The 13,768-nt window shown below is 38.6% G+C and overlaps 1 protein-coding gene across 2 annotated transcripts; it reads left to right on the forward strand.

The window, feature by feature from the left end:
• Positions 1 to 4,272: 4,272 nt before the first annotated feature.
• On the forward strand, positions 4,273 to 13,577 carry cmtr1 (cap methyltransferase 1). 2 transcript variants are annotated; one of them, XM_017423180.2, is made up of 24 exons: positions 4,273 to 4,460; positions 6,322 to 6,423; positions 6,783 to 6,940; positions 7,107 to 7,265; positions 7,350 to 7,442; positions 7,532 to 7,603; positions 7,817 to 7,911; positions 8,059 to 8,131; positions 8,211 to 8,409; positions 8,507 to 8,625; positions 8,744 to 8,840; positions 8,928 to 9,060; positions 9,317 to 9,496; positions 9,582 to 9,638; positions 9,742 to 9,799; positions 9,892 to 9,960; positions 10,157 to 10,288; positions 10,399 to 10,524; positions 10,807 to 10,898; positions 11,292 to 11,360; positions 11,910 to 11,957; positions 12,093 to 12,205; positions 12,362 to 12,470; positions 12,567 to 13,577. In XM_017423180.2, the coding sequence occupies exons 2-24, from the start codon at positions 6,327 to 6,329 to the stop codon at positions 12,700 to 12,702; spliced, it is 2,484 nt and encodes an 827-aa protein (XP_017278669.1). In that variant the 5' UTR covers positions 4,273 to 4,460; positions 6,322 to 6,326; the 3' UTR covers positions 12,703 to 13,577. The 2 variants fall into 2 exon arrangements, with proteins under 2 accessions (XP_017278669.1, XP_017278670.1); XM_017423181.3 differs by lacking the exon at positions 4,273 to 4,460 and adding an exon at positions 4,483 to 4,647.
• The last annotated feature ends 191 nt before the right edge of the window (positions 13,578 to 13,768 follow it).

The raw sequence follows: 13,768 nt of genomic DNA on the forward strand, positions 1-13,768 counted from the left end.
CCCTAAGAGGATCTCTGGGGATCACTCCCTCACCTCTCTTATCTCCTGACCTGTTTAAATTTTAATCTTTCTTATATATTTAAACTGTTGACATAACCTCTGATTGCTTTAGCAAGAAGGTTAAAACACAAACGTCTTTGCAGTCACGGTTTAACCGCATGTTTTCATTTAGTGTCAAAATACATTCATATGCTGTCAAAGTTAGGTTAAAAAGCATCGTAAATATACAAATACAAAGGTTGACTTTTATTAAGAGACCTTAGAGGTCATTTGCCTACATTTAACTTCTGAGTGCATGACATCTGTGTGCAACTGGGAGAGATGTGGGTGAATTCCCATGTTGATCCAGGTGGGGTCCAGGGTGGCTGTCCCAGTCCCTCCGCCTGACAACAACACTGGAAAATCCAGCTGGATGTCGCCCGGTCCAGCTCACAAAACAAGCTGGGAGCACTCCACGTCCCGCACCGCTAATCTCAGCAAGCATCTGAGTGATGTGTGCGTGGTTATATACAAGTTATGTACACATGAAAAGGGCAGAAGTCACATTGTTTACATGTCAAAGGGTTCACGTTTGAGATGTTTCAGTTAGAAGGGGGAGTTTTCTTTCTGCATTCCTTAAAATTAGACTATATCCAAACATATTTTTTTTACTCTAGAGGGAGAAATTAAAACTTGTGTTGACATTCAGATTCAAGCTTGAAACTCACAGACTTTTGAGTAAAAAAACCTATTCTGATATGATCTGTCTTGCAAGGTTTTTTACTTTACTTTTCTCCAGCAGTAGCTTTTGGAAAAAAAAAGGATTATCTTTGTTGTTGCAACAAGAATAATCTTTTTTATTTGAAATATGGGATTTCTGGAAGATAATTTTGTGATTTCTTAATACTCCCACAGTAAGGCACAAGATAGGGGAGGTGCAGAAACTGTGATCCAAGTGCAACATCATCCAGGTTCAAAAGAAACACTACTACAAGCAATCATTCACGTTCAACAAAAGACTCTCCATTGTGCAGAAATAAAAAAGGCAGCTTAAGAGGGGACCTTTTTAACAGCACTAGAAGACCTTTTAAGGCATCAACTCAAACGACACAATAAAATCATATTTTAGGTAGAACTTGTATGATGTTGAACTTGAATTATATATTGGGCAAAATTAAATTTGATGCACAAAGGAAAGAAAACAAAAATATACAGCAGAATCTGACATTGTTGCTTCAGTTTAAATGACTTTTTACTTTCAAGAAGCAGTTTTATATTTGGGGAAATATTCTTACTTTTTGGTAAAAGTTGGAAACTGACACTAAGACTGAAAATAAATGGTAACAAAGTTTACCCAGCAGCATTTTTAAACCTCATTAACATGTCAAATTTTTGTATAAAAAGTGTAAACTATATTTTGATTGGTTGTATTTTTAAACTGAAACAGCACAAACAATGCCTGGCAGCTGCATTAAAATCCATTACTCCACTGTCAGAATAAGCATATTTCCATATTTCCCCAAACGAAACGTCTGGCTCTGGATTTCGTTTCATCTGAAGAGGCGACCTGACGGCTTGTAGTGCAGTGTGAGCTGGCGGGAGCTGTATCCAGACATACCAACGCCCATCAGACCCAGCAGGATGGCTATACGTGGCATAACAGAGCTCTCGTGGTTCTGCAGCATCGTCTGAGTGGCTTGAGTCTGAAAAAGAAAGGCGGTAGCATCAGTACAGATCAAACGGGTGTGTAATTCAATGGTTTTGCCCCAAGGAAAAAGCCTGAACCAGAGTATTCATTGGCTTGGATTTCCTGATCTATCCCTTAGCTACACTTCTATGAGCTTAGACTGCTGGAGGACAAACTGACCACATTTCCTCAGTCTGCTGCTGGCTTTACTCTCTGTGTTCCATGTTTCTATTTGCAATTATTGCTGCTGTTAACCTGTGTTGCTTTTTTTTTCTTCTCATAGAAACTACACCTGGACCAGCAGGTCAAGGCAGATGTTCGTCATCTTCAGCCTGGTTCTGCTGAAAGTTTCTTCCTGTTAAAAGGGAGTCATTTGGCACAATCAGCTGGCTTCCTTAGATAGATAACTTTCTTATTAATTGGTATTTTATAATGTACTGTATGTAAATAAATTGTATTATAATTGAATTGGACGACTGTAATCAGATTTGAATCTGGATCTGTTTTGAACTGAATTTGAACTTGTTATTCTTATTGTCCTGTGCCCTGGGATGCCTTTTGTTGCGAACTGAATTCTATAAAAATAACCTAAATTGAACTGAATTATCCTGACAGAGTTTTGTTCCCTTCATGTCAGTCCTGTGATGTGCCCAAAAAGTCAGATAAACAGTTAATTAAGTTATTTTCGAAGCTCACTGCTTTTTCTGCTGTAGTCTAAAAAATTGTCTCCAATATGAACTGAAAAGGGTTTAAAAAATGTTTGAAAGCTCATTAGAGCTAAAAAATGGTCCAATCACAAAAATGAAATCAAAGCACGCATTTATCTGCTTATGAAAAAATGACATAAACAGCAAATGTTTCTCCAAGGAGAGCAACAATTTTCCTCTCTGTCATAAAAAGCTGTGGTTTGTTTACAGAAAAAGCTCATTATGCTTTTGTGTCATCTTATATCGAACTTTATAGCAGATCCACAGATAACAAGCTGTCTCTTATTTTTAAAACATCTTAAATCCAGCAGCAGGGGTCTGAAATACCGATCTGGGTACATGGTTTTAATGCTATTGCTCCAGGAGATCCAATTAGAGGGCATTTACCTGACCCCGAGGACCTAAAACAACTTTGATTCAAATCCACTTAAGACAGTCTGCTGCAGTCCCCTATCCTAAACCCCGTCATGACTCAGTAAAAGAACTTTGTTTACCAGTAATCAATCAAGAACGTCATTTAAAATAAACCTTTTGAGCAATTAAGTTATTCAGTCCAACACAATTCTTTTTTTTTTTTGTAACATTTAAATTGAAATTAGTCTGCAGTTTAAGTATAAATTTCTACATTTAGGACTATGTTTGTTACAAATCAGCATCTTTTTATTTATCTTTTACAGAGAAATGTGCAGTGGCAGGTCATGAAAGCCTAAATGTTGTTGTTAGATGCTCGGTGCAATTTCCTCCATGCTGCACCAATGCAGGTCTCCTTTAATGTTTAAAGTTAATCAGTAATCTAAATAAAAAAAAGAATATCATCCTAAAGCTATGTACTAACCTGGAGGTATCTAATATATCCAGGGGTCAGTCGAGGGAAGCGAAAAAACATTGTTTTCCACTCCGGCGTTTTACCGTTGAGACCACAGAACCTCGCTGCAACTCTCCCTGAGGGATTCCTTCTGGGTGTATATTTGTCTTCTGTTTTCTCCACTTGACTGAGTGTGGCAGCAGCAGCAGCTCTCCACTGACTTCACAGATACACACGCTCTTCACCCAGTTAGGTACACCAACACACACCTGCTCTGTGATGATCTCCTCTGGAGAAATCCGGTCTCTGCAGGTCGAATATAAAGCCTTGGCTTCATTGCCATTTTGTAAGCTGATAAGTTTGTCTTTGTTTGTGTACCTGCATCTGTGTCAGTGATGGATTAGAAGCGCCATTGGAGGTGCAGTGGATTATTACACTTGTGGAAGATATTCTAAGTTTATTGACCACAAGTCAAGTGTGTGTGAGGAGAGGTCAACTTATGCTTTGTTATCTCATCAACAGATGACAAAACAACACTTTAATGACGTCTGCTGGTTCAAGCTTAAGTAGTTTTAGCAATTAGGAACATTGGTACAAAGGATTCTAGTACAACTGCCTTCAGACACAACAAGGACAAAGCAAACATTATGTTTTGAATTTTATGTCAGCTGATTTCAGTTTCAGCACTTACAAAGTCTGCACCCCTAAAAAAGTGTAAAGTTACAATTTATATTTAGGAATTAAAAAATGAAACAAACAAAAAAACTAGTAGCTACAACAATGTTACCATTTGTCTTGACTGAGATACTGTGAAGAGCTTAATTTTCAACATTATTTAGAATAAAAACAAAAGGCAACAGCTGTAATGGAGGTTGTTTTTAATATGTGCTCTATTAAAATTTAATGAAAGCATACACAACAAAAGTTAAAGTATGCAACTAAGTGTAAAATAAGTTAAAAAAATAAATAATCAAACGTTGCAAAAGAAACAAAAAATAATAAATAATAATATAAAGACTAATTAAAACGGCATTTGTCTGAACAGCCTTGGAGTCGACTGCGGTCGTTGTTACGTCATCACTGTGCGCCGCCTGTCAAAGAAGGGCCGTGGACGCGCTAAAAACAGAACGCAGGCTAATGTTAACTATGGAAACTGTTTATATTTTACTAGTTTCCGTTCATAAAATAAATTTCTAAGTGAAATGTTTTTAAACATATGTGGCCGTAATCTTCAGTCGATGTTGTTTCCTCACAGAAGAGTGCAGTTTTTTCTTCTGAGCTGGTAAAAAAATTAGCTGGCTACTTTAGCAGGCTAACAGCTAAAGCTGCGTATTTTCGTTTCATTAGAAACACCTACACACACCGGTGTTCTGACGATAAGTGAAGTCTTGCTGGTGTTTTCTCCAAAAAAAGATGTCTCGGAGGTTGAAATGAACTTGTCTTCAAGATATTTAGTACATAATTCATAGGTAACAGTTTATATTTGCAAGTGTTTTCAGATATTAGTTTCGTTTTGCTCACTTTTGGCAAAGTGTATGTACACTTATCGTGTTCTGTCTTATGCAGTCCAAAAACAGTTATGCCCTCTTTAGCTGTAACGTGGCTATATGAAATACATTAACTTGGGGAAGAAGTTACAATTAACCTCTTCCAAGTCGTTCGTATTTGCAGTTATGTAAAGCTGTTCTTGATAAATTTCTTGTTTATGTTGCTTTTCAAATGTGATAAGAGAAAAACAATATGCAGTCACAAAACACCTCAATACACGTGTGTTTCCAATCCAATTACCAGTACTTTTCATTTACCTGGTTTCATCTGAGAAAAGAGCAGACTTAACAGAATTTTTGTTTGCAACACATCTTATTCTCTGTGTTCATATTAGATACTGATGTCAAAAATAATTCATTATTAACTGAATAAAAAACATAAGTGCTTGCACTTTGTTTATCTTTATCAGACAGTTGTCACAGTTGCAAACACCACTTCATTTGAAAATGTTTAAAGAATAATTTGTCATCCTAAAGTGATGTGTTAAAACTGTTTAAATATCAAATTACTGTGTAAAAATAAGGGAAAACTTAGGATTTATGTCTTCATATACAACATCTTTAGTTGCAACTTTTACATATTTACTTTACTTACATATTTACTATGTTTGTTGTGTTCTGACCACATATGTAACTAGATATCAGTGTTTGATTGCTTTTTTTGTTGTGTTTAATGGCTCTTACATGTCAAACCAGTATCTCAACCCCCTATTGTGTGCCCCACATTATCAGTGTTTGAGGAAAAAACATGCATCACAGACGTCTGAATGCATAAATTAATATATAATGTGAGTACTTGGGCAAAAGAACTTAACTTTCAGCGCGAAATAAAGCTGCAATCAATACATTGACAAATTATGTAACAAACAAAAACAAAAAAATGTGAGTAAAAAGTTAAAATCATTTGTCAGTTCTATGTTGAGCTCCATTCTAGCTTTTTTAGGTGAGTCAAGAATTAAATATTTGCCAGTTTACACTGATACAGATGCATGCCTTTGTTCAGCATTTAATCTTCATCAAAACATAAAAAACAGCATAACGTCCTCCAGAGTTTGTTTACTAAGCTAAACAGTGATTCAACTCAGTGACTAACTCAACGCTTATTAAACACGATCAGTTGGACGAAAAAAAGAGTGGAGAGGTTACAACAGAGCGAACAGTGTCTTAAACAGCTGAAAGGAGGCAGATATTTCCTGATGCTCTAGATGTTCCTGATATTGGCTTGGTGTATAAGAGCTCTAAAAAAACCTTAATGCATGGCAGAAATACTCCAGGCACAGTGCTTAATTTTTGTTCTGAAATCACATTGAGCTGGTTCACATGATCATCCACCGCATGTACATTAATATTACTGTTACCACTAAGGTTATCTGGTAGGTTTGATTTGTTTTTTGGTAGGATTACTCCAAAATGTATGTAAAAGATTTAGCTTTGTTTCAAAATCAGTATCTTCGAAAGTGTCCCAACTTATTAGTTGGTTCTTTTGTTATCAGTCTGAATTCCTGTATGGATTCAGAATTTCTTTCATTGGCTCTTATCTTAGGTATAACAACTTTAACTACCCCTCTTTTGATAGTCTTCTCTGCTCTTTTTCAGTTATAATGAAGAGAAGAAATGATGCAGCGTTTGTACCGCTGCAGGGGGCAAAGAGGCGCCGCGATGACAGCAGCTCAGACGAAGAGTCACAATCCAGACAAGGTAAACGATTCTGTCCCCTTTCCACTGTAAACAACAAGTGCCTTGTTTTTAGATACACATTTCATAAATTACAGGTTAGTTTCAAGTCATTTTGCAAACAAAATGTTATTCTTTTTAAGTATCTAAAAAGTTAATGGATGGTATGATCAAGAAAAGTTGTTGTTTTATATTGAATTGTTCAAATTTAATAAACAAGTTGGACTTTGTCTCTTTTTAAGTCTGATTGTTTTATTGTGGAGAACCATACGATTGTGGTTTTCAGCATTTCTTATTATTAAATATTCTAAATTTGGAGAACTGGTCAGCTGTAATTTTAAATGTCTTTTTGCATTTGTTTCTGTGGTTTTGTCCTTATCCAGACTCCAGCCAAAATGAGTCCCTCAGTGACCAGGAGGACCACAGACCCGGGTTCTCCATGCCTTCCATATCATCATCATCCTTCGATTCCAAAGACAACGATGACTCCACTCAAACCTCAAAGTTCTCCATGTACAACAGCGTATCACAGAAACTAATGGTAATGAAGCTAAAACCAGAATAAGATGTTTCTCATCTAACTATTTAGAAGTCTGGATTTAAAATTTTTACTTTTCTGTAACATATATGAAAAACTTTGTTGTTCTGGGACATTGTTTTTCCCTGTATTTTCTAATTCCTTTGTGTGTCAAATTGTATGCCTCCAGGCCAAGATGGGCTTCAGGGAAGGCGAGGGTCTGGGGAAGTTCGGTCAGGGGCGTAAGGAGATTGTGGAGGCCTCCACCCAACGTGGCAGGAGGGGTCTGGGCCTCATGCTGCAGGGTTTCCAGGGAGAGCTCAATGTGGACTGGCAAGATGAACCAGAGGTCGGCAAAACTAAGAGCTACCTGTTTTGTTTTCTAGTAGAAGTCTCGGTTTGAAAATAACATCTTTTTATTTTGTCTTCACAGCCCAGCGCAATAGAGAAAGTGGAATGGTTCCCAGAATGCACCACAGAGACCCCAGATTCAGATGAGCTGAAGGACTGGATGAGGCTCGAACAGGTACTTCGTCAACGTGAACACTTACGTAGAGATATGTCTGTTAAAGCGTGTTTTATATTTATCTAAATCTTTCTTTTGACTCTATTCAGAGAAAACTTAAGATTGAAGATGAAACCGAGTTTTGCTCAGAAGATCTCCTGCACACTCTTCTACGGTGCAAAGTGAGTTACACCTAAAACAGATATTATAATAGTATTATGATACGTAAAATCTAGTTTTCTTCAAGTGTTTTTTTAGTAGATTTAATAGATTAGTGTTTTATAACTTAGTGTTTTAGAAGCTCCTTTTACTGACCCGTTTTAGGGTTAAATCCTCAAGTTATTAAATTTTATAATTCCAAGTCATCTTCTAATTATATTTTGTGTTATGTTTAGACGATATTTGATGATCTGGAAGGTGAGGAGATGAGGAGAGCACGAACACGCTCCAACCCATACGAGACGATCAGAGGAGGTATCTTCCTCAACAGGTCAGGGTTTGAACTTCAAGCTAGAGGACTAGTAATCAGTGTGGATCATATTTCAGTAATGTGCTGTTTTAGTTGTTCTTTTCACATGGCATTATGATTACTGTGAAGAGTTCATTACTGTTGTATTATTTTGCCTTGGGTGTTTAGAGCAGCTATGAAAATGGCCAACATCGACCACTGCTGTGACTATATGTTCACCAATCCAAAGGATTCTCACGGGGTGAGTGTGTAGCTCCCGGGTTGGTCATTTGCTGAGTCATATGAGCAGATAATGAGGTACAACCTTTCCCGACGCGCAGAAACCCCTGACGAAAGACCGCGAAGGTGAGCTTCTGTACTTCGGTGACGTCTGCGCAGGACCCGGAGGCTTTTCAGAATACATCCTGTGGAAGAGACGCTGGCACGCCAAGGGCTTTGGCATGACGTTAAAAGGTCCCTGTGATTTCAAGCTGGAAGATTTCTACGCAGCTCCGAGCGAGCTGTTCGAGCCTTATTATGGTGCGTTAATTAAACCGCATCACCCGCGAGGGGAGAAAAGAGGCAGGTTATGTTCCAGGTGATAAATGATTCAAAGATCGACCTCTGTGTGTCCCAGGTGAGGGCGGAGTGGACGGAGATGGTGACATTACTCGGCCGGAGAACGTGACTGCGTTCCGTAACTTTGTCATGGAAAATACAGACAGAAGAGGGCTGCATTTCCTCATGGCTGATGGGGTAAGATTTTTGAAGAGTATGATTTTTTTTTTTTTATTCAAAAGAACCAAAAACAGACTAATTCTTAGTGTGGCTTGACTGTTTGGATCAGTTGTGGTGTGATCTGTACCTTTGGTAGGGTTTTTCTGTGGAGGGTCAGGAGAACCTGCAGGAGATTCTCTCCAAACAGCTGCTGCTCTGTCAGTTCCTCACTGCCCTCTCTACACTTAGAACAGGTTTGTTCATGAACAAGTCACTGAGTGCACTTCTGTGTGTGTGTGTGTGTGTTTATACCAGTAATTAATTTGTCTCTTTTCCTCCAGGTGGCCACTTTGTCTGTAAAACCTTTGACCTCTTCACTCCTTTCAGCGTTGGTTTGGTCTATCTTCTCTACCTCTGCTTCGACAGGATCTCACTCTTCAAACCCGTCACCAGTCGGCCCGCCAACTCTGAGAGGTGGACTCTGTTTCTGCGTGTGTAAATAAACGTTAAAACCACAGTTTAATGGGAGTTTAACACATTTGGCCTCAGTTTTGGACAGCAGAGGTTATGGAGTTGCTGTCCTTCTTTATTTATGGCAGTGATTTATTCCCTATTAATAACATTAATATTTTTGCTAATAAAGATGAGAGTGGGTTTGTTTCTGATTCAGATCATGACGAAGGATTTAAGGCAAAGATGCTGATCTGTTCTCACATCTGTTCTCCAACAGGTACATCGTGTGTCGAGGCCTGAAACCGGGCTCTGATGCAGTGAGAGAGTACATGTTCAAAGTCAACCTGAAACTGAACCAGCTCAGGAACACGGACAAAGATGTCGCAGACGTGGTTCCGCTGAGCATCATAAAGGAGGATACTGACTTCTACCAGTTTATGGTGAACTCCAATGAGAGGTAGAAATGCAGTTTTCTCAAAGTCTTTAAGGGCTGCGTGTGAAACAGTGTAGCTGACAAAGACTAAATATTCCTGTGACCGCAGCCTCTGTGCTGTCCAGATCAAGGCCTTGGCTAAGATTCACGCTTTTGTCGTAGAACCGTAAGTAAGCACAGCTAAACATGTTCACTGGTGTGTTTTTGTTTTAAACAACAGGATGTTTATATCTGAAACTGATTGTGTTGCATTGTGGGAATATGTTCAGGACGCTTTCAGAGCCGAGACAAGCTGACATCAGGAAGGAGTGCCTGAAGCTGTGGGGGGTAAGCAGAGGAGCTCTTGTTCTGAAACTAACACACTGAATTCTCTTTGTAAGTTATTTATGTAACTTTGGTTTGTTTGCCTGTGTTTCCAGGTACCAGACAAGGCCAGAGTCGCTCCTTTTTCATCAGACCCCAAATCAAAGTTTTATGAACTGATTAAGGTCAGATAAAAATGTTTGGAGTAAAAAAAGTCCTAACTTAACATCTTATAGACATCACTTAATGATTCTATTCTGAGTAAAAACAAATCAATTTAGGTATGCTTCCCTCTTCCTTTGATAATAAATAATGGCATAAATTGGTTAATTAAAAATATTGAATATTGTTGTGTTTTAGTATCTGGTCTTTGTTCCTCAGAATTCAGACACAGATTCGTTCCAGAGTAAGCTCACTCCCCTGGACTCCACCACAATCAACAAGCTGCGGCAGATCTTTGACTACAGGTGCATCATGGGAGGCGGAGAGCAGATCTTTCTTCTTGCGCTGGGTGTACGTCTGAAGAGACAGCAGCTTTTGAGCTTTTGTTTTGCTCCTAATAGTAAACATTATCACCAAACACAGATGAGTGCAGGTCCTCTGTTATCGTTTTTCTTCTGTAGAAGTCTCAGATATACACGTGGAATGGGAAGACGCCCGTGCGCTGGACAAAAATGGAAAACTTCAATTTAGAGCTGCCAAGAGATACACTTCTCAGTGTGGAGATTGTTCAAGAGTTGAAAGGCGAGGTGAGGGGATGAGCTGAAATTAAAAGCATTGTTTCAAACCTTTTTTAGGGCTTACTTTATTTGCAGAATTCCTGCAAAATAAATTTTGCAGTCGTATTAAATTATGAAGGATTTCAAGCAGTGTGAACTAAAGACGTGAACACAACACAGCAAATAAGCAGAAACAGATCAAGTTTATGCTATTTTAGTGTTTTTAACCACAGCAGGAATTATCACCCTTATTCTTTACAATTACTGTTAAAATTGGTATGCTGTTCGGCTTTAAGTCTGTTTGGTTTTCAGGGGAAAGCTCAGCGCAGAATCAACGCTGTTCACGTCATGGATGCACTCATACTTAATGGCACTGATGTCAGAGAACAGCACTTCAACCAGCGGTAAGATATGATCACCATTAACCTCTTCTTCAAGTCCCAGACTCCAAAAATTCAAGGTTATTCAAAAGAAAGTTGTTTTTTCTTTACTGTAGGGAATGTTTTTTCCCCATAAAGCTTCATTGGAGCTTAATAAAGAAGGAAATGTTCTCCATGTGATCATTTGTATAGTTAGCCTGTTTTTGTATTCATGCAATCTTTAAAAAAAACTTTACACATTTATAATTAGACTCTTTAGGGCAGCAAGACTCTAAGGTTAAAAATCAGTTTCTGTCTCGGCCTTTTGAGTCATATTTGTTTTGTAAATGTAAATGACTTAGCTTGTGAGTCTACAACAGTAAAATATTGTCTAAATATATGAAAAAATACTTTAATCCTTTGTTTTTTTACTCGCAGCATCCAAATGGTTGAGAAGTTTGTGAAGGCCGTGGCTAAACCCAGCAGACCGGACATGAACCCCATCAGGTACAAACTTGGACTCATTTGTCCGGCTACACTGCTGCTTTGTTGTTTATGGACAGACGTTTATGTTTTTTAGTTCTAACAGCTCGAGAGAACGAACTGGGGATCCCTTAAAGCAGAGGTGCTAAACTCAGTTACACAAGGAGGCTAAAATTCAAACGTTGGTGCAAGACGAGGGCCAATCTCAGTCAATATTTGTTGAAAAAATATACAAATTATCCTTGGTTTTTAGATGTAATATGTCAAATTATTCATGTACAAATAAAAATGACTTTTTCCCAGTGACTTTTTATGTAGATTTTAGAACATAACTTAATGAATAAAGAAGAAACAATCAAATTTAAAAAGACACATTTGCATTTATTTGTCATGCCTTACTCTCTGTCAACAACTTTTTATTTTATTACCGTATTTCTTAATATTGAACTTTATCTCAATCCCTAAAAAAACCTTCACTAAAAACCTGGAAAACATTTAACTTTGAAATAAGGAGAACTTATAGAAAAAGATAAAGATTTTCTGTCCTAATGAGTATTTAAATGGTCTTTTCAGAGTGAAGGAAGTTTACAGGCTCGAGGAAATGGAGAAAATCTTTGTCAGGTACGACAAACTGCTTTTAAAAACCACAGACTATACAATACTATTCAACGAGGGGCTTTTATTTATAGTTATTCCTGAAGATCAAGCTTATTATCGAAGAAAAGATCGTCTCAACTATCATCCTGTGTTTTCCAGACTTGAGATGAAGATAACAAAGAGTTCAGGAGGTGTCCCTCGTCTGTCCTACACCGGCAGAGATGACCGCCACTTCCTGCCCACGGGTCTTTACATCATCAAGACCGTCAATGGTTCGTCCTGTATCTGTGCTGTGCAGCAAATATAATCCTAGAAGGTTGCATTTAGGCTGTGTGTGGCAACATAGACGAGTTATTTTTTCTCTTTATTAAAAAACAGCTGCTAATTTTCTCAGCGTATAACTTTTTTTCCTCCCCATCACCGTTCAGAGCCGTGGACGATGGGGTACAGCAAAAACTCCAACAAGAAGTTCTTCTTTAACAAGCTGACCCAGAAGTCAACTTACGACATGCCACCAAACGCTGCAGCTCCTTTCCAGTACGTACGGTTTGTTTCCTGTTTCGTTATCATTTCTGCTCGAGGATCGGTTCTTCAGTTGTTCCTGAGCAGCTCTTCTGTCCTTTTCCTCTCCAGCGTTTGCCACTCGGAGCGCCTCTTCTGGGCCTGGGTGGACGGGGTCATAGTTCACGACTCTCAGACCCGGATAGACCCCGAGAAACTCTCCAAAAATGACGTTCTGTCCTTCATCCACCAGCATTACCAGCACTGAGCTGAGCGCATGTCTGTTCCTGAGCGGATCTTCAGCTGCAGCCTGTTCAGAGTGCACCGACTAACGGAGCACGTGGAACCTCGGGCAAGGATGTTCTCCGATCAATAATTGATTTGACAATGAAAGGACAGTTAGGTCTTTACAATATAAGTTTTTTTTATGTTATTGTTCAGTTTAATGTCAAATAATAAACAGCTTTTATGAGCATTTTGAGTTGAGAGGAGTTGTGGAGCTGAAGTTATGAGCTGTTTTCTGCCGTTTGCAGCACTGATAGCTGAACAAACCAGTTTGCCTCCCCAACTTTTCACTGCCTTCGGCTCATCGAACTGCGTGGATTTGCACTGACCTCGCAGAACAACAAACAGAACGCTGCTGTTCCTCGCATGCTTCTGAAGATCCCAGTCATTTTCCACCCGCTCCTCAGCCAGTATGTTTATGTTTCCATAGATCGCAGGTAAACTTCGCCTATAACCACAAATTACTACACATTTGCTGCGAGTACGGCAAGAAGGGCTTTTGGTCCAGGCTTCTTGTTGCTTCTGCAGATCTGTAGCCGGACACCAAAACCATGTTAGTCATTCTCTGGCTTCTCACCACCACCATTTCAACTCATCAGTCCAGATGTAGCAGCTCTCTGCCATCCATATTTAATCTGTAATCGACTGTGTGTGAGACTCTGAGACTTTTAAAAGTGTTTTGTTACTCTTTAGATTGTCCGTACCCTTATTTTCTTTTTTTAAGGGGTGGGACCGTGCCTCGTATGCTCTGACAGTTGTTTTAAATGCTGCATATGACCTGCTTTCCTTATGATGGTGGAGCTCACTAATTTCTGGATGTAAATATGAACAGAGTGAATAAATGAGAGATGCTGTTCACACAATGTTTTCAGCAACTTGGTGAAAACGGACTAGTTGAACTTTTGACAATAATGCCTTCTGATTCCCACTAAATAATATGTACGCATGTAGTTTCATTACACTGTGTGAATATTAATTTATTTGTATCGGGACGAGTGTTTAGTAATAAATATAATGCATCACAGAAATAATAGTCTAGGCTAATCTGT

Source organism: Kryptolebias marmoratus, linkage group LG19 (genome assembly GCF_001649575.2).
Source record: "Kryptolebias marmoratus isolate JLee-2015 linkage group LG19, ASM164957v2, whole genome shotgun sequence".
In the NCBI taxonomy this organism is placed as follows: domain Eukaryota; kingdom Metazoa; phylum Chordata; class Actinopteri; order Cyprinodontiformes; family Rivulidae; genus Kryptolebias; species Kryptolebias marmoratus.